The following is a 26,462-nucleotide window of genomic DNA, read 5'->3' as shown; positions in this document are numbered from 1 at the left end:
CCTTTTTTGAGGATTAAGTTTTTCTACTTAACTTAATTATGTTTTGCAATATTCTGTAATTTCAAAAAGTCTTCCAGAACCCCCAGTTTACATTTTCAACGTTTATTATCAATCACATTCACAGTGCAATACAAATTACATAAAAAGCTATACAACAAAGTACAAAGACTACATGAAGCACATACCATACAGTACCTGACGCTTAGGATAGAAGCGTTCTTAACATCTGCTAGCAAGAGATTGAAGTCAAAAGATAAATAAATGGATTAAGAAACTCCTTCATGATTTAGGCTTTTTTTAATTAAAAACCCTTTATGTTGGTAAGCAGGCTATCAATGTAAAAACCCCACACTGCTCTTTCCACATAGAAAAGCTTTTTCACTGTTTCAAGCCTAGATTAATTTTCAACAAATCATCCTGTCCTCCAGCAAAATTAGTCACAGAAATCAATTTAGCACTTTGTTTCCAGAACAGGTTGATGATGCAAAAAATAAACTATAAACATAAACAGAATCACATATCAGCGCATAAGTTTGGAAATACTATATGTAAAAATTTAGAGACCAAGATGGTCCAATATACGCACTGCTTAGATAAATTACACAATTATAGTTCTGAAGTATATTACAAAGTTTTCATGTACTGTCCATACCAGAAAAATACATTTACTTTATGTGTCTAGAATAAGTCCTGCAAACGTTCACTGACAATTTGTGCTAGTGCTTCAGGGACCCATCTAAGATTTTTAGCTGTTCTTACAGCCTCTCCTCACACATTATATAAAAAATATCCTGGCTTGCTAAGTGCAAATAAGTGACAATTTCCACTACCAGTCAGATTCCGAGGCATTTTGATTCTATTTCACTTTGTCAAATTAAAAAAAAAAAAAAAAAAAAAAAAAATAAAGCATTTCACAGAAGTGAATTTTTTCTTACCCTCAGTACATCAATAGTTTAGTGACTTAAGGTAATATTCTTCCTTATTTAACCTATACATAACATTAATAAGAGGTCCTAAAGACATACTCTTTATATATAATTTAAACTAAGGGTAAGCATTTATCTTTTAGCAACGAAGTGACTGCTCAGAACATCTCTCAGGCATGACAGCAATATGAATTTCAGGAGAACAGTTTCTTCCATTTGCTAATTCTAAAAAATTAGTAAGAGATGTGTTTTAGCCACCCACTCTTGGAGATTCAAAGCTGTGAATCTGATGAATTGAGACACATTTTCAGTTAAGATGCATGAGATCTTCCCTTTTGACAGATGACCATAATGAGGAAATTATTACTTTAGCACCTCAACACAACCCCAGGGCATTCAATGGATTGCAAAGGCTACATAAATTGGCCATCCACAACTTTAATCAAGAATTTTAGGTTTGTGTGACTGCATGCACAATCTGTTTAAGTATTACACAGGGCTTGTAAACCTGGACATAAACTTGAAGTTCATGCAGAAAAATCAGTAAGGAAGTAACACCAAATAAAAATCAATTATGTATTTAATATCTAAATAGATTTGCATTCTAATATACACACTAGGCAATAAGCATCCTCACTGATGAAGTGCACGTCCCAAACTACTAGCAGTGCTTCTTGGGTTTGTTTTTAGAATTAATCCAAAATAAACCATATAGGTGTGAGTAGAACTTTATGGCAAAATTTTTATTAATACCACTGAGTGTAAAACCCTTCTCCTGCTGTCTAGTGAGCAAAAGCTTTTTTAATGCCATCAGAGCCCTTCTCCAACTTCTGGTTGCTTTATGTTCCTTCTAGCAAGCAACAACAGTGCCAGAGACTTGCTGCTCTGAGTCCAAGGGAACCTTAAGTATATCCCATACATGAATTGTGAATATCAGATGAAGCTGTATCCCCAAAGACCCCGAGTGGACCTTGAAGGATCTTCAGAAGAGCCCTCATGCTCAGAATTCACCTCAAAGCAGAGCCTTGTGAGTACTCACTTACCAGAATGCTGTTATGACACCTCTCAGCATAAATGCTGCTGTGAACAGCTTTATTCAAAAGAGCTGCTGAAGCAAAATAAGACAGATGCACATTTTATAAAATTACTCTGCTTCTGAAAGCATGTTAGCCTAGGCTTTCAGAAAAAGTCAATGACCAGCTTCCTCCCTGGCCCCCAGCCAGTAAAGACATATTTGCACGTGGGAAAATTTTGAACAGCAAATTTCACGTAAATGTGCTTTCTAAACTGTGTGTCTGAATTAAAGATAACAATAACTAGTGCAAATTTGGATCAGAATTGCACTTTTCAAATATGTATTACCATTACATGTCGACAAGAAATATTCAAGCGTCAGTAGACTTTAGAAATCACTGTAAAAAGTTAGTAGAAAATCTCCATTGTTTCCGGAGTCGAAATACAAACTTCAAACACAACACATGTAGGGAGCTGTGCCATTCACTCCAGTTCAGGTAATATGGTGTTAAAACCACCAACAGCTTTATAAAAGGGATATATAAGAAATACAAAACCAAGTAACAAAACTTCTCAGATACTACAGCAATAGTCAAGCCAAGTGACATCCACATGCTGAGACAAACTGTACGTGAACACCTTCAAGTTAAACTTCACATTCCCATCTGCATGTCAGCAAAGTTGAAGAAATTGTCTACATCTTGAGACGCTGATGCCTTGCTCTCCGATACAAAAACCTGTTTTATTAAACAAGGAAACAATTATCCATCACTAATAAAGAAGTTAATGTAGGTTTTGCTCATTCGGCACCAATGCTGGTTATTTTTATTTTTGCATTTTATAAGAGGCACAACTCCGTTGGTTTTCCCTTGCGCAATAGAGTAGTCTTGGAATTCTCTCAGCCCTGATGCACCCTTTGTAAGTAACACCTGTTCCTAGCAGACATGCTCACTGCAGTAACCCTAGCTTTCCACTGATAGGAATTAAAACTTTTGAGCTTGATTATTGAGGGGACGCAGGTTCAGCTGCTGCCCATTTAGATGTATTTTGCTTGGTAAAGTCAAACTCTGTCCAGGAGAGTGCGGGGGGGGGAGCGGGGAGGGGAGAGAGGTTGGGGCGGAGGGGAAACAAACATACAAAACCCTTAGACTACCATTAAGCTTTCCTTTAACAGAAAGCAGATTTCGCAAGACTCCCCTGCGCTGTGTTCCCCTCAAAACATTTAATTTCTTCCTCTTCATCGGATGATTTCGATATTTCTTTAAATAACTTGAATTACATTTGTATTTTGCAAAATTCATCAATATACATGAGAGTTCAAGCTCTGGGACAGTCAGCTTAAAAAACTTTCAGCAAATCAACTACCAACGCCTTAGGCAATACCCAAATAGTGTAACAGACAAAACGTTATGGCTGTTCATCAATCTCAACATGCAAGTGACAGTCTCAATCAAAAACTTAAATTGAGTTCTTACTATCTTTTATTTTCTATACCTCAAGAGGAAATCATCACTGTCTCACCACATCAGTGCTGGCACAGCCAACTGAGTGCATGGGGACTGCACGAATGGGTTATTCCACATGACTATGCTTCTACAGTTGCCAGTGCTCTGCTTCAGCTCAGAATACCATGTGAATATAAACTATGAGAGCTCCTTGCATTGCTTTATTTAAACTATACTTTAAGATTAATACCCTGTTGTCCAGTAAACTCCTGATTTTTCAATTAAAAATGAATTGTAGCATCACAAAGCAAGTAGTTTCCCAGACTGCTGCTTGGATACATGGTAGATTTCTGTTTAAAGGAACTTAAAAACATCTACTATTTGTCAGTAGTTTGGTGCAACAGAAATTGGTACCACACTCACAACAGCCGAACACCTTCTTTCACCATCCTCCCCTATCAGGAATTTACATTTTGTAGAGTATTTTATGAGTAAGTGACAAGACAGAGGAACAATACTGAACAGCACACCAAAAAAGCACAAAACGTGACACCAGAAAGAATGTCAGTGGTAAACAGTGTAGACCTACGAGTCCAAGTGCACTCAAATAGAAAGTCTGCTTAAGTGGCAGCATAAAGCTCTCCTTGTAATACATTGTTTCTACCAAGGAGTTTAAAACAACTCTGGTGGTGCTTCTGCTGCTGAAGTACTTGTCTACCCTTACTACAGTATCTGGAGTTGTTTACCAGTTTTATTTCAGAAACAAAAATCTGGTTAAATTAAGATTACCAATGGATGAAAACCACATTTTTAACTGTGGTTTTCAAATGTAAGGGTACCTACCTGCTTAAAAGCAGATTAATCTCCTGCAAAGTCTTGCAGGCTACATGTCTTCCTAAGAGCTTTTGTCGTTGTTTCTTGTTGAAGGATACCTAGAATTCTTTCTGAGCATTATAACAACTCTCAAACATGATAAGGACAGCCAACAATGGGGTGAAATAATTTGCTAGAGCATTCCTGAACCTTCTGGTAGTAATAAGTCTGAGGTTTGTTACTCTCTAAACTAAACTCCAAGAAAAAAAGAATTTTCTAAAAAATATAGAATGGTTTGGATCGGAATGGACCTTAAAGATCTACTAGTTGCAATCTCCCTGCCATCAGCAAGAATACCTTCCACTAGACCAGCGTGATGGTTCAATCATCTAGGGATCCATGTACAAACTCTTGTGTTTATCAGAATTTTTTGAGTTACATTTTAATCTAAATATGCACAGTTCTCTGGAAGCCCAAAAGCTCTGCTTCTTAATTCAGTGCAGCAAGTTATTTCCTAAGTGATGTTGATTTTACTGTGGAACCAGGCTGTAAACTGAAGTTTTAAATCCAGATGCAGTAAGTAAATTCACATTTGGAACTGAACCCAATCACTGCAGATCATTTTCAAGAACAACGCTTATTTTACAGCATGAAGTGCACAATCTGAGGTCTCTGGATGCATCTCAGATCAGAGGAGTCACAGTGTTATAAGAACAGACACCAGTAATTTTAGTGAGGACAATATTTTATTCATTCCAATAATTAATATCACTTGAGTCTTTATTTAATAAAGAAAAATACCTAGAAGAACCAGTGAATTACCTACCCAGTATCAGCTTGGTTCTGTATGAAAAAAAGCCATGGTAAGCTCCTGCTTAAAGAAGCCACTTTTAGGGTAAAATTTGTAGTGATGACTTTTGGGTCACAAGAAAGAATAAGCAATACTGCAATACTACCCAGACTGTAGTTCTAATATTTTCCAGATTCGTAGAGACAAATTAAGGTCCACTAAATATCATGGTTTTGCTGGCACAACAGCTAACAGGAAAAAAACCAAATATTAGCTGCATTTGAGATGACTTATTACAAGATGACTGTTTTCCAGAAAGTGGGCAGTCTTGTTCTGAGTAACTCTCTTGAAAGGAACTGAAAGACAGCAAAGAGCCGTTTGGATGCTATGTCTCAAAGACATTCTAATCATCTTTGAGCAGCTGCTTGGGAGCAAAGGGCTTGTCACTTTCATTATCAGGAGTGCTCTAATTGTTTCCAGAAACTTTCTCAAACCCATTGTCATTTTAAGAAATGGGGACGGCAAGGAAAGAGGAGATGTGGTGTAAAGATGCTACAGCAAAATAAGCTGACAGAAGAAAAAAGGAAAAAGCTTTCGAAGGAAGGCATTCTGCAGTATTGTATGCAGCAAAAGGAAACCCTGAAAAAACTTGGAATCCCATCACATTATCACTGTCTGTGTTTAATATGCTAGGACATCACAAAGCAGACTTCAGTATAAGACTTGGAGCAGAGTTTTTCCCTACCTTATTTATAGAACTTAGACTATTATGTGAAATGACAGTTTTAAGTGGAAATCCTCTATTCTTCAGTGGACATGGGGATTTAGTACTCTCTTTCCTAGGGCAATTCTCCTTGTCTCCAAAAAGCAAGGTGAGTTTTAAGTACAAACCAACAACAAAAAGTATGATATTCTGACATTAGCAGTCAGAAACCTAAAATGATCATGCAGTACATCAATGCTGTGGGTGGACTATGAAGCACCCTAGACGTTCTGTAACATTTTCTGCCAATAAAGCAATACATCAGCTTACCTTGGTCCCACTGAAAACATCATTTATAGTACTTTGACATGCTTCCACAGCACCATCCCCACTGAACTCCAAAGCAACCACTGGACCTAGAAGATAGTTTTATCCAGAATCAATAGTGCTTTTAAGCTCGGCATTGAAACAGTAGGTTTCTCAACCCACAGGGAACTGTGAAGCTTGCAAGAAGCATTTTATGGTTTTTGCTTGAGCAGCCATAATGCAAGATAAAGAATTAAAAACATTTAACCATAGCTTCAAAGTACAGTGTTATCTAAGAAGAAAATATCTGCAATTTCATGCTTATTTTTGCAGGGACTCTGGCAGGAATCCATTTTTACTTCTTGAAAGGCAGCAATGGCACAAAAACACTATGGAGCACAGGGCATCACGGAAGTGAGTCAGACTATACCGCTCAAATATTGAGCCATTTCACAGACATCTGGAGTATGACTGAGTCATTCAGGCATTCTTGCCTCAGTCCTAAGATAGCAAACTGCCTGATTTTTAGACTTGTTCTCACCCACTATTTGCAGATCCCCTTTCTCCAGTTTCATTCTGAACACTTTATTTCTTCCCACATGGCTGCAAAATAGCCCTTAAACTAGACTGTCATCTGATAAGTACAATAACTTTTGTCCTATTCTTGCAGTGAACATCACAGACTTCTTATGTTACTATGAAAAAAACTACGTTGCTACTAAGTTTGGGAACACGTATTGAGCTTTAGCATATAACAGATGGCAAGATGTCAGTTCTTCTGCAGGAAGAGACAAAAAACCAATTACAGTCGGACCAATAAAAAAGCTTTTGAAATACTCTGACAGTACATCAGTTATAAACAGTAATTTAACACTTGCCTGCTTTATAGTGAGCTATACTTATTTGTTTCAATATGTATACAGAAACACTGAACGTCTAGGTGGTTTAGCAGCAATAGTGATAAGTCAGAAACAGACTTAAAAACACGAGCTGCTTTTGACTGCTCCAGACAGATCTGTACGTGCCACCACTCCTGAGCTACGCGGTTGGACCATCAGTGGAGGCAGGGGCAGAGCCACAAAACACATGCAAAATCGCTCATTTCCAGTGTCTTCAGGAGTTTTGGCTGGTTTAGGGCCTGACCAAGGCTTCCAAAACTCATCTCAACTGGCTTTACATCCTTGAAACACAACGTGTCCTTCACTCTTCTTTCTTCCCCAGAACTCTAGCAAGAGCTCGATTTCTTTATCAGGAAGACAAAGAAACCAAGACAAACTTACCTTTGTCAAGCAGTGGGATGAATTCTGATGCACACTGCTTGAAAACTCTGTGAGCATCCTCTGCCTTCATTGAGATTTCTTTAGTCTGTACCAGCTGAAAGCCTTTACCACTCATCTGTGAGCAGGGAAAGAATTCATGTTAAAAATGCTTCCAAGGCAGAGTTCAGCTCAAGTATCCATATTACATGGGAATAGACCCATTTTCCCCACACACATTAAGCTACAGAGCAAAAGGATCCTTTTTCTCTTTTCAAAGACTGTTTGCTTTTTCTGTATTTCCGTTTATTTTCATTCCGTTCATTCAGATTTTCTCCTCTGCCCCAGTGCACGTAAAGGAGTATGTGTGAATGTTTTTTGTTTTATATTATTGCCCAGGGTTGTGTTTTTTTCCCCGCACAATCTCTCACAAGCTGAAATTAATGGGAGTTAAAGGCATTCAGTATCTGGAGTCAAGCAAGTTCTGATTAGGCTGCAATAGTCCAGTCAAGCATTAGCTCAAACTCTCATCCATCCACTGCTGAAGTTTTCCATTTTGGAAAAAAAAAAAAAAAGTTACAAACTTTCAAACACACACAGCTTTTTACTTCAAATCTACTACAAAACTAAATGTATATGGAGAAGGAACAACTGCATTTTTACTTCCAAAGCGTCCATTAATCTACACAGCGCTAAAATTTTCCCTGACTAAACTTTCAGCACATTTTAACTCTAATTTCTGAAAGAACTACTAGCACAGGAGAACCCATCTATTATCTTCTTTACCATAGCAACTCCTTCAGAAAAAAAAAAATAGCCCATAAGTATCATTATCTCCCTTTACTGAAGTAGCTGTTAGTAAATCATTTCCATAAAATTCCAACTGGGCAATGGCAGGGCATGGAAATACCCTACAGCTTTCCTTGCAGTTTAAAAAAACAAGGGAAAGAGCTCCATTGGTTGTTTTACTGATCATACAGCACTGGGATTGGCATCTTTTGCAGATCTCTCTCTCAGAAGCTGTAGCTCATGGTGCCTGGCTCTGCTCTGTCATCCCTGGCACTCCAGGGTGCTAAAAGCAGCCAGCCACTCCCAGATTTTAGCCCCAGGAAAGCCCAAACTCAGCCAAGCTTGGGCACATCAGCTATTTAAGTAATGGAAGACAGCTGACCAGCCCTGACTGTGACACTCACTGCCTCTTCCAGAAAAAATTTCCAGTATTGGATGGCAGGAGGGGATACAATTTAACATGTTTTTTTTGAGGGGGGGTGTTCTTATCCCCTAAAGTCCGTGTTAGTACTGGAAAAACTTTCAGGACAGACTTTTGTTAGCGGTGACATTTGGGGCAATAAGCTAACAAGTTAACTTGCTCTACCCCTTTCACAAGCGTTGCCCATCACTCACTCTACACTTGGCCAAGTTCATCAAATCAGCTACGCATTTTCTTCAGAACGTAGCTTTAGTGTGTCGTGATGAAAAAGTGCACTGAAACTATTAGAGAATAGGTGTGCCAGTCACAGGACATCAGCTGTAAAACAACTGTCTGATCAGACAAGATCCAGTCTTCTACCTTGCTTTAAAGGTTTTAAACTGTGTGGTTGATCAGTATGGTTCGCAAACACGCAGGGTCTCTGCCTTCTCCCTGCAGGGAGCACTGTCCAGAGTAAAGTTCAATTAGAAATACAAAAAGCTGAACACAGACAAAGGTCACTTACCTCATCAATTAATTTCCTGGCATTTGCAGTTGAGTAGTCACCAGCAAAAAACACAGCCAAACACGATTCATCACTGCATTTCTGTCTCCGCCCTTGGGTTATTGGTATTATGCTCCTTGTAGCTTCAGTAGAAATTCTGACAGCTTTCAGCTCCTCAGAGCTAGGCAGAGGAACATAATCTTGTACTACAGCATTCTCAGGCAAAAGGCCCCAGTTATTTTCTCCTGACACAGGCGTAAAGTCATGGATATTGCTCCATGTGTTATTGAAGATACTCAGTCCAGCATCTTTAAATTGTAAAGCAAGCTCAGGGTAATAGTACTGGAAACATCCAAATTTCATACCTGTGGAGGACTCTATAATGGGTTGGGTGGCACAGCACAAAAATACCTCCAACTTTCTGCAGTCCCGAGTGCGAAACTGTTGGCAGGCCACTATGCATTTACAATCTTTACAGTCACGGAAAAACACGCTGCCTTTTATTGGTCCTAAAAAGATTCTGCAGTTTACACAGTCATCAATAGTGATTGTAGCAGAATGATCAAATATGTAGATATTACAGTTCTCACAGTCCTGAATGACAAATTGTTGCCCTGCTACTTTTCCAGGCAGTCGACCCACAGTTTCATCTTTAAGTCCGGAAAAAGTATAATCTTTAGGGTCAATCTGAAGGAAGAAGAAAAAAGAACATGAAAGTCTTCACATGCAGAGAATATTGTAACGGTCAATGTTAATTGGCTTACGTCAATTGAGGTAGTACTGAATTGTACAGGATAACCTGTCAAAGCTCTTCAAAGTACGATGAAAGATCAGCAGAAGGTCTTTTAGCTAAACTCTAGGAATGCACATTATTGAGGTACAACAAATAATTGAAACTACACTTTTGAGATGCTCCAGGAAAAAAAAAAAAAAAAAAAAAACAAACCCAAACCCAAACCACTAACTCAGTTTGTCCTCTAATAAAGAAAGGAGGCAGGGAGAGAAAGTTTTCTCTTTGGAGTCTAAACTGTTTCGGCTAGGATGATGGTTCCGGGTATTATAGTAACAACTACAATAACAGAATTGGCCAACATACTTAGATTCATAGAGCTAGAGACACACAGCATTTCCTTTTCAAGCAGCTTTTCTGGTCATGTTTTACCACACCCCAATACATTGCAAGGAAACCTTGCTGCTTTCAAGCAGTATCTCCTTTATTATGTTTGCAAACAAGAGCTTGCTTATCCCTGCCACAGCATTATCTTGTACTAACAACGGCAAGATTTTTGTGCTATCAGCTATGCAATTGTTTTAGCTATAACCAACAAGCTAAAATCGGCAGTGCTGATGCCAGGGGGAGATTTACAGACCGCTCCTCCTCCACGTTCCAGCACTCCCCCACCAGGGAGGAACAGCTGGGAGAGGCTGTGGCTTTCCCCGGGACTATCCGCTTCAGAGCAGCAACCAAAAAACCCCACATTGCTCAAGATGGACAGTATGCAATACAGGTGGATGGCATGAATAACACAGCCAGTGCTGTTGTAACACCAAAGGAATCTGAGCTGGGTCATTTCTAGATATATGTAAGTCTCAAGACAAGTACAATTCCTGGACCAAATTCTACTCTGCCCTCTTGTGAAAACTTATTAAAATAGCACTTAGAAGCATACAAGTACCCAAACTAGTCTAACACAAGCCCGCTTCACAAACCTGCTACCTTATTATCAGCCTGAGGGCTATGAAGTTCACTGTGCCGTAATCCGTGTTAACGTATTACAGTTTCTGTACAGCCCAGTTTGCAAGAAACTTCTTCTCCTCCCCAGCATTTCATTTGCATGAGACTTAGACACCAGAAAAAGGCATAAACCAGGATGGGCTAGTGCCAGACACTCACTAAGGCAGCTCAGCCTAGGTAGTTTTCGCCTAGAACAGCCAACGGAAGCTTAAAGTCTCTATCAACTGATAAAATGTACTCCTTTATAGACAACATATCTGAGGAAAGGGGGTTTGCAGCTGAAGAATCTTCCAAATAAAATGCAAGTTGAGACAATGAAGATGACTGCCTAGAAAACTCCCTTCTATCATATTCAATACCACTAGTACACATCCAGGAAAGTTAGTTGGACAAGTTACAAGTGAAATTGGGAGGCTTAAATCATAAGGGACACAGCATGGAGACTCAGCCAGAGAATAGGATTAGTATTCAAGCCTTCTAAGGACTAAAGTCTCATGTAATGTCACATATTTGATCCATATACAAGGTATTTATACGCATATTCTGTCATACTTGAAAACGTAAGTAACAAAACTGCTTTGGGGTATGTTCCTCCCAAGCACCTCCTATAATATTTTTATATATATATAAACATATATATATAACATTTATATATATATATAAAAATGTGTTGTGGAGTGGTTTTTTTAATAACCTTGTGAGGCTGGCTTACTGTCTTCAAAACAGAGTACAGAGGAACAGTTACTTCTCTTGGGAAAGAGAAGTTCAGAGTTTCCAGAACTTACACCTTTTTTTTTTTTATTTTGAAAGTTAGCACCTAAGCGTGTCCTTCTAAATTGCTCTTCTCTAAAAAGCCTCTGAAGTAGTGCTAGCTCATCCTGTACAGTGACCTTTACAGAGACATGTGAAACTTAAGCTTCACCTTACAATTTTATTTAGGCCTAGGTGAAAAACATGAGTTAGTAAGTTGCAGTTTACTGATAAAAATGTACGCTTATTACCAGTTTCAGGAGCTCAGTTTTATTTCCGGTATGAACTAAGAGTTCCGCCCTGGCACAACTCTTACTTCTCAGTTTGTTCACCATACCAGGGAGTTTGCCAATTTCCTTTAATTTTGCCCCGCAGTTTTCCTTTCCTTTTAAGGACCAAGGGTATTTATCGTCTAACACTGCTGTATAGACTGAAGGACCAGAATGAAATATATTTAACTCCACTGGGTTACTGCGTCTGGGAGGAGAGGGTAACCTAAGAGACTGCAGCAGATCCAAATGTTTCACTTCTCCTGGATAAAAGAAACACACCAGTGAAAGGAGCGTGAAGGCAGAACTGTGATTTTGAGGATGCATCCAACAGCTGTTGACATGCTTATCGTGGAGTTTCATGCTCACCATCACCGAAAGTCTATAGCTATCATCAATAGGCTAATATTAAATCACTGCATCCACCTTTCTGCCCCTGACAGACAGCACTAACTGCTTCTTATTGTCTGCCTTGGCAACACCGCAAAAAAGCAGGCTAGGAAAACCAAAAGCAACAGAAGAAGGTAACATCTATAGCCTCATACAACAACCATAACCAGGGCTACACAGACTCCTCTGCCCATTCGTCTGTTGCAACTTCTGCTGTAAAATCTTAAGCATGTGGCAGGTCAGCAAAAAATCAGCTGCTTGATAACTCATCCATTTATCCTTTGCACTTGAATAAAGCTTTGAACAATTTTGTCCACATCCACCCAGCTCGCTCAGACAGATGCTTGACTCTTACTTAATTCTAAATGTCTTTTTCTCCTAAGCTGGTATAAATCAAAATTATGACAGTATTTATAGAGGTAATGTTTTCAGCTGAATTTAAAGAGGTTTTAAAGTACAGGAAGAGTTGTGCATTCATAGGCATAGGCACAACTGAAGAGTTGAAATCTAACAGAAGTGCTATGCACAGGTTCAGGAATTACTCCACGGAGTGACCTTAAATAATCAGATAAGATGATGAAAAAGTAGTCCCTGCTTACACAATACTCTTCCTTCTCAACAGAGGTGCTGATGTCTCATCTGTGGTTATCAGCAACGACACTGGTGATAAGTCTGTTACAAAGGACCAGAGGACAAATTGTACAGAGCAGGGATTTTAAAGAACAAAGAAAATAGAGAAGTGAAGGCAAACAAAAGTTTGCCATGGTTGCTTTGAACTGTAGGAAGATCTGCTACAAGTGCAAGGCGTATTGAGCAGCTTTTCTTCCTGCAACCACTTGTCTTGCAAGAAGGTCAGAGGCAAGACATGAAGGCTGCAGATGACGTACATCTCTTCAGCCACCTTTATCCAGTTTACTGGCAGTAAGACTACGCAGCTCCCAATTAGAAGAAGACTTAGAAGCACTAGGTCCTCACAGCTTTTAGTGGTTACTGTACCTAGAATCACTGAGGATCCCAAAAGCTCTTTCAACCCTTTCTGGTATGACTTCATGTCGAAACAAGACTTTTTCACCGAGTCCATCAGCAGAAGAGTTTTGGTCAGCAATGACATACCACCACAAATATGAGAAGGCATGCTAATGTATTATGGTTCTCCCCTAGTTACCAGAGTCTAGACTGCTGATCAAACATTAATTTCTAAAGTCTTTCTAAACAACTTACGCTAAGGTCATATCTTTTAATATCATGCTTAAAAAAATCACTCCCTATCTCTCTAAATCACAACAGACAGTTGTTCAGCTATGGGCTTACATACAGACCATGACATACAAGAGTAGGCTGCTGACCCAGTGACTTTAAAAGCTGCAGCTACAGGGTAAGCACACAAACTTAAGAGGCTTTAGGTGCTATTCTTATCAGTAGGGGAATTAAGAGAAAGGAAATAAGCAAGAAAAAGTGCATTCCCGGGCCTAGACACTTCTGCATATTCACATTTGCATGGGATTGGTGCCCTCAAGCACTAAGTTGCAACATCCTCTAAAGGCTGTTCAAGTTACTCACTCCTGGCAGATTTCTAGGTTCTTGGGCAACAAGAAAAGGAGTAAAGAGACACAACATGTACAGGTTCCAGTCACTAGCATACATTTTTTCTTCTTGAAGGATCTCTGTGCATCTTGACTTCAAACGGGCTCAATGCAACAGTCAACACACATTTCATTCCACTCTTTGTAATCTTCCCTTTCTTCCAAAGCACCCATAATTGCATAAAACGGTCATACTCTGTTTTCTGAGCAAACCACTGCCACTTTCTGCAGATAGGAGAGAAGAAGAAGGAAGCTACTACACACCTATAACTGACTTAACTGGAAATACTGTTTAACATGAACATGCTGACTGTTTCTCAGTTGATAGGGCACGTTTTGAGAAACAGAGCAGTAGTTCTTCTGGTGGAACTGGGAAGCATACGGGAGATGCACTGGATTTAAGGACAAAATACTTCAGTGTTTACTTCGGGGGGGGAAAAAAAAAAAAGATGAAAGTGATTTTATTTATATTCCAAAACAAAGTACAGAGTGGCTAACTAAACAAGATCATGATAGTTCAAGATGTCCATGTCATCTCAGATCATTTTAGCAGAATCCTCAAACTAACAAAAGATTATCTACGATTTATGTAGAAATTTACAACTTTGAAGGTTGGTATTCTTTTTTTGAACTGTTGAAATGCAGCCATCACAGCTCAATATAGCAATGATAGCTGCATGTTTCATGCCAGCTAAAGCAGTTAAGTTGCAGGTCAACTAACATAAAACAAAACCTTACTTGTTCCTTGTAAAAGGAAAGACTATCCGTGAAGGAAAGTCCCTCTTAGTTCTAAATGCCATGGCAATTATAATTAATCTATTCCTCCTTCTTATCAGAAGGAGAACATCAGACAACAGCAAAAAAGACTATGCAGATTTTTGTGTTTCTTCTGCAGAGAAGGTCACCACATGTGGATGTATCTGCCACCACAAGACACAAAACCCCAGTTCCTTTCTGTACATACCCTATATTCAGTTACTGCTTTAATTATCACTCTGGTCACACACGTAAAGAACGTCAGCCACACAGGAGGTAGTAAGGTAGGAAAAGAAAAGGGAGACCAGGAACAGAAATACAATCTTACATTGCAGGTGGAAAGTTAGCTGAAGGTGGCAGAGGAGGGCTACGGACCACCAAGCTCCTCTCCTGCACCTGGTCAGAAGGAGATTCTCATGACAGTCCGATGACATCAACATAAGTCACCCATGATGTGCTGTAGAAATAACAGACTCTGTAATAAACTGTGCTCTATTTATTCTTCTGGATTAAGAAACCCAAAGCAGCAAGAAACTGAACCTCCTCTCTTCTGTTTTCAAAATGAGTTGATCCTTTGATTCTTCGATTGCACCATACATAATCTTCACATAGTTCTCTGAACCTAAGGGTCAGCAAGCATCACGGAGATCTGAGCCGACTTAAGATACAATCTAAATTTCATTAATTTTTGCATATCTTAAAACACAGACTTCTGCTCTCACTTAAATGACATCACAGAAATCTGAATAGGGCCCTCAAATTCCTGTAATTTCAATTTAACCACCCGCACCTTAAAGTATTTTGTGATTGGAGTTTTCCACCAAACAGTCCATTTTTTGCACTATTAATACCACACACGAGTTACATGTCACTAGGATATTGTCATATTGCTCTTTGACTAGGTCTACACTAGCAGACAATACCGGTATTAATCATCTTTTGCCACCAGAACACAACTAAAATAGTCTACATTAACAATGCTGTTCTCTAGAAGCAGAAGAAATAGTTTTGCTGGAAGAACTCTTCAGGTTCAGAGCTTCTTCCAGCACAGCTGTCAACCAGCAGTCGCTCTGTCACATCCCTAACCAGACAAGCACGCACATAAGTGTGCCTGCATTTTTTTTGCCTACAGGAAGAATGTCATCACAGCATTAGTTTACAGAAAGACAGCTGGAGTCTCTGAGCAGCAAGACCTACGCTGACCTGATATCACTTAGTGCAAGATGGGATCAACAAGTTTACCACACTTTAGGGCTCAGTATTCCTTCATGCAAGACCAAGTGCCTCAGTACTGATTTCCTGATTTAACGTATTAAGCGTACACCCAAAAGCCCAACGAAAGATAAGGCCGCAGAAGGCAAGAGAAATTGGTTTAAACTCTAAATATTAATAGCTGTTCATATACAGTACAAAATTAAGCAGCCAATTTGACAGCTTCCACAGTTCAGTAGCACAGCCCAAACTTACCAATTCTTCTGGTTTCTAAGGGTCTTTTACAGAAAAAGAGGAAGTTGTTGCACATGCAATATGTTACACACTTTTTTTTCCTCCACGGAGACAGACCGTTGACGCTGTAATAGTCTAATCTGTTATCTCCAACCTACTTCCAGTATTTTAACAACAATCATCTCCTTAGCAACAAGGTTGGCTCTTCTCTGAATCAAGAGTTTATATGTCCTGACTTTCCTCCTGTTAGTTTTAGAAGTTAGCACCATGTAGCACATATAGTAAAAAGCCTCATATAAGTTGACCTGTAGCTGATAAATTTGTTCCAATATTAACTCATAAAATTTCAAATGCTCATTTAATCTACTTTTGCACAGAGCCACGATTTGTTCTGCCATGCTAAGACAACGTTTTTGGTAAAGCCCTGCAAAAACAGTCCCCATACAAGTAACAGGCTGCCTTTTTTCTGTAACAGCTGCACTGCAAATACCCACTAGCAAGTCAAAGCAACAAGCCCAACTCTGATCAACAGCCTTTATCCCCAAGGAACTGATTCCCCCAGGCCACACGCATGCTCTCTAGCTCATTTCCATCTGAGCTTGTCTTAATCTACTTGAAAGACTTAAGGGACACCCTAGAGCACCTGGCCAAGTTTAAAACACAAGCAAGCTAAGCATTCAAGTAAGTTCACACATTTTCCTTTCTGTACCCGTAAAATATGGCCTAAAGGTTTGGGGATTTCGTTTGTTAAAACCACATCAATTAAGTTCATGGCCTGCTCCATTTTATCCTTCCCCCACCCAAAAGCAGCTGAAGAGGAGGGGAGACCCAGCAGGGATATGATGTCATTGTGTATTTAGGAAGTGAAACTTGAAACCAGGGTGGGAAGAAATATATTTAATCCAGTACTTAACTTCTTTCCTGCTGGAGACTTCATTATTACCTTCAACAAGTCACGAAACAGCACTGGGAAGAATTTATCTTCACCAGACGCTTCAGGGACTGATAGGCTAGGTCTAGTTCCTCCAACTTTTTGAAAAAAAATAAAAATTATAGAATGGTTTGGGTTGGAAGGGACCTTAAAGATCACACAGTTCAACCCCGCTGCCGTGGGCAGCGACAGCTTCCAGGTCGCTCAAAGCCTCATCCAATCTGGACTTGAACATCTCCAAGAATGCAGCATCCACAGCTTCTCTGGGCAACCTGTGCCAGTGCCTCACCACCCCCACAATAAAGAATTTCTTCCTGGTATCTAATCTAAATCTCCATTCTTTCAGCTTAAAACCATTACCCCTCATCCACTCTAAATAAAAAATATCCCAACAACCCAAACAGCCAAGCAGGAAGAATAAATATGACTGACAGCCAGGAGAACGGACAAGTTTTATGCCCTCACTGACACACCATGTGCAGGGACTTCAGCTCAGGCAGGCACAATCAGCTCCCTACCAGCTGCCACCACATGGGATTGCCCAGCTTCGGGCAACTCCTGTACCACCCAAAGGGCTCTCAGCCGCATCAGCAGCCCCGAATGCACACAGACAGACAGACAGACAGACATCCACTGAGGCCGTGGCACCACCGCCCTGGAGGTGGCACCCATAGGATTCAGAGCGATCCTGGTTGCACCATTTGAAACTGCCTGGTAAAATTCCCCAGGCTGAACGCTTTGGGGTTGTGGGGTTTGGTGTTTTGTTTTTTTTTTTTCCCAATAAAACACACTTAAGGGCACGGACTGGGCTGGAACAGCAGCACCGGGAATAACGGGGCGGCAGGGGAGTTAAAGGGGGGGGGGGGCAGAAGCGGTACCGGGGTTAAGGGAGGATGGGGGGCGGCAGAGGACAAACGGGCTGGCGGCGGTCAAAGGGGATTAAGGGTGGGCAGGACAGAGGGGGTTAAAGGGGGACGGGGGGGGGGGGGTAGAGGGCAAACGTAATGGGGGTGGCGGAGGGGGTTAAAGGGGGATGGAGGGGCAGAGGGAGTACCGGGTTAAGGGGTGGGGGGGAGGCAGATGGTGTACCAGGGTTAAGGGGCGGGGGAGGGGGACGCGACGACAGACGGGGTACCAGGGTTAAGAGGCCGGGGGGGTGGGGGAAGACACATACGGGATACTGGAGTTGCCGGGGAAGCAGCACCGGGGTCGGGGGGCGCGGTGCCGGAATTGGCAGAGGGAGACGTGGTGCTGGGGAGGGAACCAGGAGCGGGATAGGCACAGGGCTGAGAGAGGGCAGACCAGCCGCGGTCCCTGCCGCCGCCTCCCGCCGGTCCCGTGGCGAGCGCAGGGAGCCCTGCCACGGCCACAGCCCCGGGCGGCAGGACAGGGCGAGGCACTGCCTGACAAAGCCAGCCCAGACCCCGAGCCCCGGCTCCCAGCCCCAGCTCCAGCTCCCAGCCCCAGCTCCCAGCCCCCCAGCTCCCAGCCCCCCAGCTCCCAGCTCCTAGCACCCCAGCTCCCCGACTCCCAGTCCCTCCCCAGCACCTTGGCTCGCTGGTCCCAGCTGTACTGCGGCGGCGGCGCCTTCTCGTCGCCAGCCGCCGCGCCCTGCCGGTCCCCGCTCGGCTGCCGAGCCGCCTTCCCGCGGCGGGAGAAGAAGCAGCCCATGGCCCCGCCGCCGCCCGCCCGGAGCGCGGGAGCGCGCGCGCCACCGCCCCGCCCGCTTCCGGCTTCCGCGCGTCTCCCGGGGCGACCGCGACGCTGAGCGGGGCGGGACCCAACCCGGCGGCTGCTGAACCGCCTCCCTCCTCCACCCGCCCGCTAAACGCCTCCCTGGGCAGCCGTGCGGGCGCTGAGAGCGCTGCCGGTGGAGCTTGTCCCGGTGTCCGACCCGAGCCTCCCTCGGCGCGGCTCCGGGCCCTCCCCTCTCGGCCGGGCGATGCGGGCGCTGAGGGGAGCGGGGCTGCTCGGCCCAGAGAAGGGGAGGCTGAGCGGGGACGTGCCACCAGCAGCCTTGGGGCTCTTTTCTCTTGTAGGCAGCGCTGGTGAGGTCGCACGTCGAATACTGCATTCGGTTTTAAGCTCCTGGTTACAAGAAGGACATTGAGGTGCTGGAGCGTCTCCAAAGAAGTGCAACAATGCTGGTGGAGGAGCTGGAGAACAAGCGTTATGAGGAGCGCCTGAGGGAACTGGGGTTGTTTAGCCTTGAGAAAAGGAGGCTGAGGGGAGACTTTATTGCTCTTTACAACTAGCTGAGGAGACTGTAGCCAGGCGGGTGTTGGTCTCTTCCTCCAAGTAATAAGCGATAGAATCACAGAATCACCAGGTTGGAAAAGACCTCTTGGATCCTCAAGTCCAACCATTCCTATCAACCACTAAACCATGTCCCTGAGCACCTCGTCTACCTGTCTTTTAAATACCTCCAGGGATGGTGACTTGACCACCTCCCTGGGCAGCCTCTGCCAGTGCCCGATGACCCTTTCTGTGAAAAATTTCTTCCTGGTATCCAGTCTGAACCTCCCCTGGTGCAGCTTGAGGCCATTCCCCCTTGTCCTGTCCCCTGTCACTTGGGAGAAAAGGCCAGGAGGATGAGATGAGATGACCTCAAGCTGCATCAGGGGAGGTTTAGATGGGATATTAGGAAAAATGTCTTAACCCAAAGAGCTGTATCTGAATCAGAACAGGCTGCCCAGGGAAGTGGTGGAGTCACCATCCCTGCAGGTATTTAAAAGACATGTAGATGTGATACTTGGGGACATGTTTCAGTGGTAGAGTTGACAGTGTCAGGTTTACGGTTGGAGTTGCTGATCTTAAAGTTTTTTTCCAACCTAAATAATCCTGAGATTCTGTGGTTCTGTGACTAACACCGCCCCGATCCTAGCAAGGGTGCTCCCACACCCACTGCACAGGAGTGAATCCCGGGATGCCCCAGCAGCAGTTGTGACCCCTCTGCAGCAGGTTGGAGGACGTGGTAAGTGCTTGTGAACCAACCATGCTGACAAGGTGAAACAGATGCTGCCTGTGGGAACCTGTGTCCCGCCTGAGGCCATGCATGTGTTCAGCTGTGAAAGTCAGAAGCGAAACATCAGGTGTGGTATGTGAACACAGACCAGCTACTCCTACATCAAGGAATTTTCTGTCAATGCCACCTGCATTGTAGGCAAGTGTCTTATCCTCTGGATGTGTGACACCACAGGCATCGATGCCATACTCACACTGCAGAGAGGGCTGCAACAGAAGACCCAGCTTCCTTGGCTTCTTGCAAGTGTTGCGGAGCACTAGCAGCAAGCAGCAGCATGAGAACGCACTGAGTCCTATTGCTTTGTGCCTTCCTGTGCAAATAGTCCAGCTTGTTATAGATGTTGTGGTTTGTTGTTTGAGTTTTCCCAACCCTCCCCGAGGAAAAAACCAACAATTTTTATCAGATTGTTCAACTATTCAAAGACATTTTCTCCAAGATCTTACAGACTTAATTTTCTCCAAAATCTTACGAGGGGGAGCAGAGGGAAAAGGCTGCAGAATCATCTCTGATGCTTTGTTACCCAGTGGTGGGTTGACCTTGACCAGCTGCCAGCTACCCACCCAGCTGCTCACTCACTGCCCCTTCACTACAGGATGGGGGAGAAAAGAGGGGAAAGCTCATGGGTGAAGATAAAAACGGGGAGGTCGCTTACTGTCACTGGCAAAACAGACTCAACTTGAAGAAAATGGATTTATCTTTTTGCCATTTTAAAAAGGAGTTGGATGTTGAGGGAAAAAAAAAATGACTAAATGAAAACAACACCTTCACCATACCCTACCACTTTCCTTGGATAAACTTCACCCCTCTATTTCCAACTCCTCTACCTCCCACCACCCCTCCTCCCCAAAGCAGTGCAGAAGAGTCAGGGAATAGGGACCGCTGTCAGTCCATAATGGTTACACTTTGCTCTTCTTTTGTTCTCAGCCTTTGCTTCAGTGTGGGTCTCTCCATGGGCTGCAGTTCTTCACGAACGACTTCAGCATGGTCTCTCCATGAGCTGCAGTTCTTTCAGGCGATGTCCAACTGATCCACTGTGAGGTCTTCCAAGGGCTGCAGTGTCGATATCTGCTCCAGCATGGTCCACTCCATGGGCTGCAGGGAAATCCCTACTCTAGGGCCTGTAGCACCTCTATCCCTTTTTTCTTCTTACACTTGGGTGTTCACACAGCTGCTTTTCTTTCCTCTTACACTGGTATGAAGCATTTTTGCTCTTTCTTAAATATATTTTCCCAGAGGTGCCAACAGTGTTGCTGAGGGCTCAGCTGCGCCCTGTGGTGGAACCACTGGAAGTGGCTGTGTCCAGCTTTGTGCAGCTCCTGCTCTCTTGTCACAGAGGCCACCTCTGCAGCCCCTGCTACCAAAACTGGGCCACCTACACCCCGCACATACCCACTCAGAAACCTTCAGAGACATGTAAACTAAAGGGTGGCATTCCTCATGTTGGAGCAGAAGAGGAAAAAGAAAGGCGAAGCCCTGGAAAAGTAGCTGAGAAGTTGTGTGTCAGTTGAGCAGGCTGAAATGCTCCTCTGGCTCAGGGCCCCAGGGACAGCAGAAAGAAGGAAGTAGTCACTAAGGAAGAGGGTGACTGACACCCCTTCTGGCATTGACTGTACTGCGCAACCTTACACCTGGGCAAGTCTGAAACCTGCTCTGAGGTTTTGATGCTACAGCCCGTCAGGAGCTCAGCCGGAGCTACCAACACCACCACCAAGTACAGTTTTACATCCCAGCTACAATGAGGATTTACTGTGTGACCCGCTTGTCTGCGTTTCTTGGGCACTGGTGGCATTGATTCTGGTCTTTTCTGAGTCCTCTATACACCAGCTCTTTCCACAGTGTGTCTGGCTAGACCAACTGAAGACAGTTTGCAGCTGCAGAGTCTGATATACCCACACCTCTTCTAGCTCTCCTGAAGTCTAACCATCCTCTCAGACCACTGCGTAATTTATACGATAAGCAAAGTTCTGCAGTCTTTTGGCAACGAGGCTCCTCTTTCCTCTTTTTTTTCCATCAATTAAAAAAGTTATAATCACATTTGACAGAAGGAATAAAAGTAACATTTGATAATTTTTTGTTAAAAGCTAAAACACTAAATTAATCTGTGCACCACATTACCAGAACATTGTTACCTCACATTAATGGATCATCTAATGTAACAGAGGACTTCATGATCTGTGTCTGTAAAGCGACTGCTTCCCCTACTGAGATACAACCAGCTCTACAAATGGAAATACCTTGTGATCAATGTCAGTAATGCTTCACAAATGTGTTTAAATGCAAGAGAAGTAACTTTTTACATTTCTTATGAGAATGTGCAAGGCAAAAGAAAGTTTCTGAGTTGGGATTTTTCCATTCTGCCATGACTAATATACTTTTGCAAAATCATAAGTCCTGTAAAAATACAGAATTTTTACAGCTGATCAGGACAAGTTGTAGGTTTTGTCTCTCTATCACAATACAAACTCTCAAGCTCCAGGGTGTTTCCCAACACCAAAGCACCAGAGTATTTATTCCAGACCAAATGAGTATGGCTTGTGATTTATAAGAGCATGACTTTTAAGAAAGTGCAAACGCTTACTTTAGTTCTTCACTCTCTATTCATATGCCAGCCAGAGCAAACCCTCTTGGCTTCGGAGATTTGATACAATCATTGCCTGAAGTGTAATACTGCAAGATTGCAGTAATATCATAGTCACTACCAACCATTATTCTACTTACATTAATTTCAACAAACTGCTGTAATTAGTGAAATCCCTTGTGGGGATGTTGTGAAATATATCTAATTACAGTCTAATACAGAGCTTTGTGATCCCCAGATAGTAGTTTCTAGGAGACTGAAAACCAAAACATTTTCATTGTAAAGGTTATATTGTAAAGGATTTGGTGAAAGACTTGCCAGGTTCATATCTTCTGGGCAGATGCAGCTCTCAAGGAGCCTTTCAGACCTCCACTGTCTTTCCCAGGAAGGCAGTGATTCTGTTTCAGCAGGAGAGAAGTTCAGGCAAAGCAAGTGCAATGGGCTATGTCCCTGTATGGGCTGTTTTTTCATAGCCACATAACTCTGTGGTGCAGGTAAGAAGATCTTAAATTCCCTTTCCTCCTTCTTGTTTGACACTGTTGTGCATCACCGCAAAGATGTAGGGAGCTGTTCTCAGTAAACATCAGGACCTGGAAATCTGCCCAGGTCCTGAACAGGTAGCACAAGGAAGTGAGAGCTCCGTGTGTGCACATCTGCACTTCTCCTAATACCAGGTAGAATCAGGTTTGCTCTGTGCTGCTGGAAGCTTGCCAAAATGCACAGAGCCAAACTTGAACAATCATTTTCCTAATGAAATTAATTGTATTCTCTGTATGTGTCTTAAAGCTCTTGAAATCACATCTTTGTAACAAAATCTGAAGGGTGTCTTGTTTGAAGCAGGTTTCTAATCATGTTGGTTGTAGAGATCTTGAAAATATCACCTCCAAAACGTGCAAATAAAGAAGACAAAACAAAAGAGCTGAAATACTATGACTTTCTAAAAGCTTGTTTTGTTTTCCACAAGGAAAGTTATAAATCCTGTACTTGAGATCCTGGCAACTTGTCTAGAATTGATATAAAGCTTTGAAAAGGATTTCTAGTTAAGATTAGATTCACCTATACTCACATGAAATTGTGAATTACGCATGAGACAAATTACACCTAACAGTGGCAATTCCTTATGTAGCATTCAACAGAAAAGGAAAGAAGAGTTCTTCGCCAGTGGGTTCACTCTCTAAGGCTGTATTCCAACTCAAATTTAAGGCAGAACTGTTACAGAAAGCATCCCTTGCCTCCTGCTGCTTGTTTAAGCACCTATGCAGTGGAACAGCACAAATGTTTGTACAGGCACGTGGTAAACTGTGTTGAGGAACTGATGAATGTGAGAAACAATCATTTCAATTAGACATCTGTCCGTTTGAGTCTTGTATAGGCTTCTTTTATTGCAGGAGCTGATGACAAATATACTGAATACTACTTTCACATAGCAGTCATCGCGTACTCTGAGATCACAGTGGCCTTTTTTTGGTCTCCCTGGGAGATCCTCTGTTGCTGGAGATTCCTGCCAGACTGAATACCAACAGAAGCTGATCTGGAACTTGAGATCAGGCAGAACAAATAACGTGGCTGATTTTGTGCTAAAATTTTGTGCTAGAATCTATTTTGCATTGCTGATTGGTGATTTTGGACTAACATCCTCCTGTTTTTCTAGCATCTTTCCAGCATTTCCTTGCATATAGAATTTAGCCCTGGTCACCAGTAACTTTACTGAACCACAATACTGCTGGACAGCAAGGGAATGGGGTTTTTTGTAGTTGTCCTCAGCAAAGACCCTGGTAACTGTGATATACAGCTTTATTGCTGGGGTTATTGAAATGAGAACAATGGACAGGCAGACCTCTGTCCCAGGTTACTGTGAACTTACATGCTATGACAAGGAAAGGCACAAACAGCAAAACTGAGTAGTTCACATTTGTGAATTTCTTTGTTCAAAAATGACCTTCCACATACTTCCAACGTAAATTACCTTCCCTTTAAGGAATTACATCATGTCTACAAATCTTTCTGTCGCTGGTGTTTGGGACAAAGATGAGAAGAGTTCTGTGCAGTACAAGACACAGACAGAGAGCATGCAATTTAAAATTGCCCTTAAAAGGCACTACCCACAACTACAAGTAATTTTAATTTTACTGAAGATCCAAATAGTCAATAATTTTAAAAGGCATAAATTAAATATTGGCCAAATGAATGAAAGAATCATTTGAAAGTAGGCAATAATATATTTTACCTTATAAAGTTGAAGTACATATCATAATATTATCATAATGGATAGCACAATGTATGATACAAACCCCACATTAATTCTGAACTTTGCTGCAAACCATCTCTGTGGCAGAAATTCTGTAGCTGAGAGGGTCACAATCTGCTTAAGGGCTGCTAATGTAATGCCTGCACTTTCTCAAGCAGATCACAATTAAGTTTTCGGCTATAAACCATATTCTTGTTTAGCAATCACAGGTTCATAGATCTTACACAAGAGTCTAGATCCCAGATATTTTTTCATAATATGAAACCAGAGAGCAGCCATAACCAGGGTGTTGCCCAATATGCACTTCACCACAAAATCTTGCATTCCACCTGAGCCTGTAGCTGAGGCAGGCAGACTCTTCATTTTATGAAAATGCAATGTAATGACAGTAAAGGTTATGGAGCATATCCTTTGTGGTTTATGCTTAATAGGGCAGCAATTCAGATAACAAGCTACAGTGCTGAATCAGCAAGATATGTACACACGTGCTAAAAACAGCAGATTTCAGTGGTATTTAAGCAAGAGCAAAGAGTTAGGTACACGGTTAAAATTAAGATGAGCTTTAATGGCTTGCTGCATTATAGCCCAGCAAACCTTACTTTCTTTCCTAAGCTTACAGGATTCTTTTTTTTGTTCTAAAGAGGCACTCCCCTTCCCTTTATATCCTTGCTAAATTTGACAAGAACATCTGCCAGCATCTGCCTGCAGTTACATCCATTTATCCTTTATCCAGGTTTCTAGCACCTAATGTTGGGGTGCTTGGCAGAGCACTGTTCTAAAGGCAAGTTCTTAGAAAATTTTCTCTGTCACAGTTCTACTGTGGAAAAGGAAAGCCAAGACTGCACTGAGTAAAGTTTTCTTGCTCTCATCACTTAATACATTGCCATTTTTATTATAGTGCAAACCTGCCATGCACATTGTCCTTGTGAGTGAGAACAGTGTCTGGCAGATGCCCCCAGGGACACTGTCAAAAATGAAGAAAAGTAGGATCTCCAACAGAAAAGGTAGAAGATATGACTAATTTGGATCCTGGAAGAATCGTGGCAAAATATACGCAAGGGCTGCAGCAGTACTGGACTCTGCCTACATTAACCTCAGGGAATTACACAGGAATCTGTACCCCTGAACAATCCCCACACAAATCAAGATTCTTATCAAACTTCATCAGCACAGTGGGGCAGAGCTAAACTACACATTTTAGTATTCAGTGTTAACTGTAGAAAAATCCTGCTGTTAAACTAAACAACTACAGGATTCAATTTGGTTTGCCTTTTCTTTGTGCAATAAACATTCTAGACACTGGTTTTGGAAATATGGCTACATCACTGTAAGACTCTAAGGAATAAATTAGCTAAACTCTTGATAAAATAAAATAGCAAGGGATTCTGCAGAGACAGCAGTTGGAAAGAAAATGCTGAAGTAATTATTTATTTGGAAGAGTTTAAACTCCGCAGTTTGCTTACACGTTAGGAAGACTCTTTTCACTAAGACTGATTTTCAAATAATCTAATTTGCACTAAAGGTGCAAGAATCAATAAATTAAAATGGTCAGATGGAGTGGAACTGGGGTGCAATGAATTATATGTTCTCTTAGAGAAGAGACTCACTTACCAGAGAGAGGTACAAATTAGGCAAATCTGGCGTGTGGAAAGGCCTTCCTCTCAGTTCAAACAGGTAGAAATACAGATTTTAATAATGTAAGGTGAAACACTGAAGGAATTCTGTGATCATATATAGGGGTATGTAGACTCCATGCAACCTATGTATAATTTAGGCCAATTGATCTTGACTTAAATGTCAAAAG

General features: G+C 42.1%; 1 protein-coding gene across 1 annotated transcript; it reads right to left on the bottom strand.

Annotated features, from left to right (window-relative positions):
- Window positions 1-77: 77 nt before the first annotated feature.
- Window positions 78-18,532, bottom strand: RP2 (RP2 activator of ARL3 GTPase). The gene is made up of 5 exons (XM_054056039.1): window positions 18,356-18,532; window positions 8,969-9,634; window positions 7,278-7,392; window positions 6,022-6,107; window positions 78-2,677 (listed from the first exon to the last, which is right to left on the bottom strand). The coding sequence occupies exons 1-5, from the start codon at window positions 18,476-18,478 to the stop codon at window positions 2,594-2,596; spliced, it is 1,074 nt and encodes a 357-aa protein (XP_053912014.1). The 5' UTR covers window positions 18,479-18,532; the 3' UTR covers window positions 78-2,593.
- Window positions 18,533-26,462: the final 7,930 nt, after the last annotated feature.

The sequence above is a fragment of the Cuculus canorus genome, chromosome 1 (genome assembly GCF_017976375.1).
Source record: "Cuculus canorus isolate bCucCan1 chromosome 1, bCucCan1.pri, whole genome shotgun sequence".
Lineage (NCBI taxonomy): Eukaryota > Metazoa > Chordata > Aves > Cuculiformes > Cuculidae > Cuculus > Cuculus canorus.
This window is presented reverse-complemented; position numbering and strand designations above follow the sequence as displayed.

Coding starts and splice junctions, on each gene's coding strand:
- RP2 (XM_054056039.1), bottom strand. CDS start 18,478: ATGGGCTGCTTCTTCTCCCGCCGCGGGAAGGCGGCTCGGCAGCCGAGC. Junction 6,108..7,277: donor CATCCCACTGCTTGACAAAG/GTAAGTTTGTCT, acceptor ACTATCTTCTAG/GTCCAGTGGTTGCTTTGGAG. Junction 2,678..6,021: donor ATGTTTTCAGTGGGACCAAG/GTAAGCTGATGT, acceptor TTAATAAAACAG/GTTTTTGTATCGGAGAGCAA.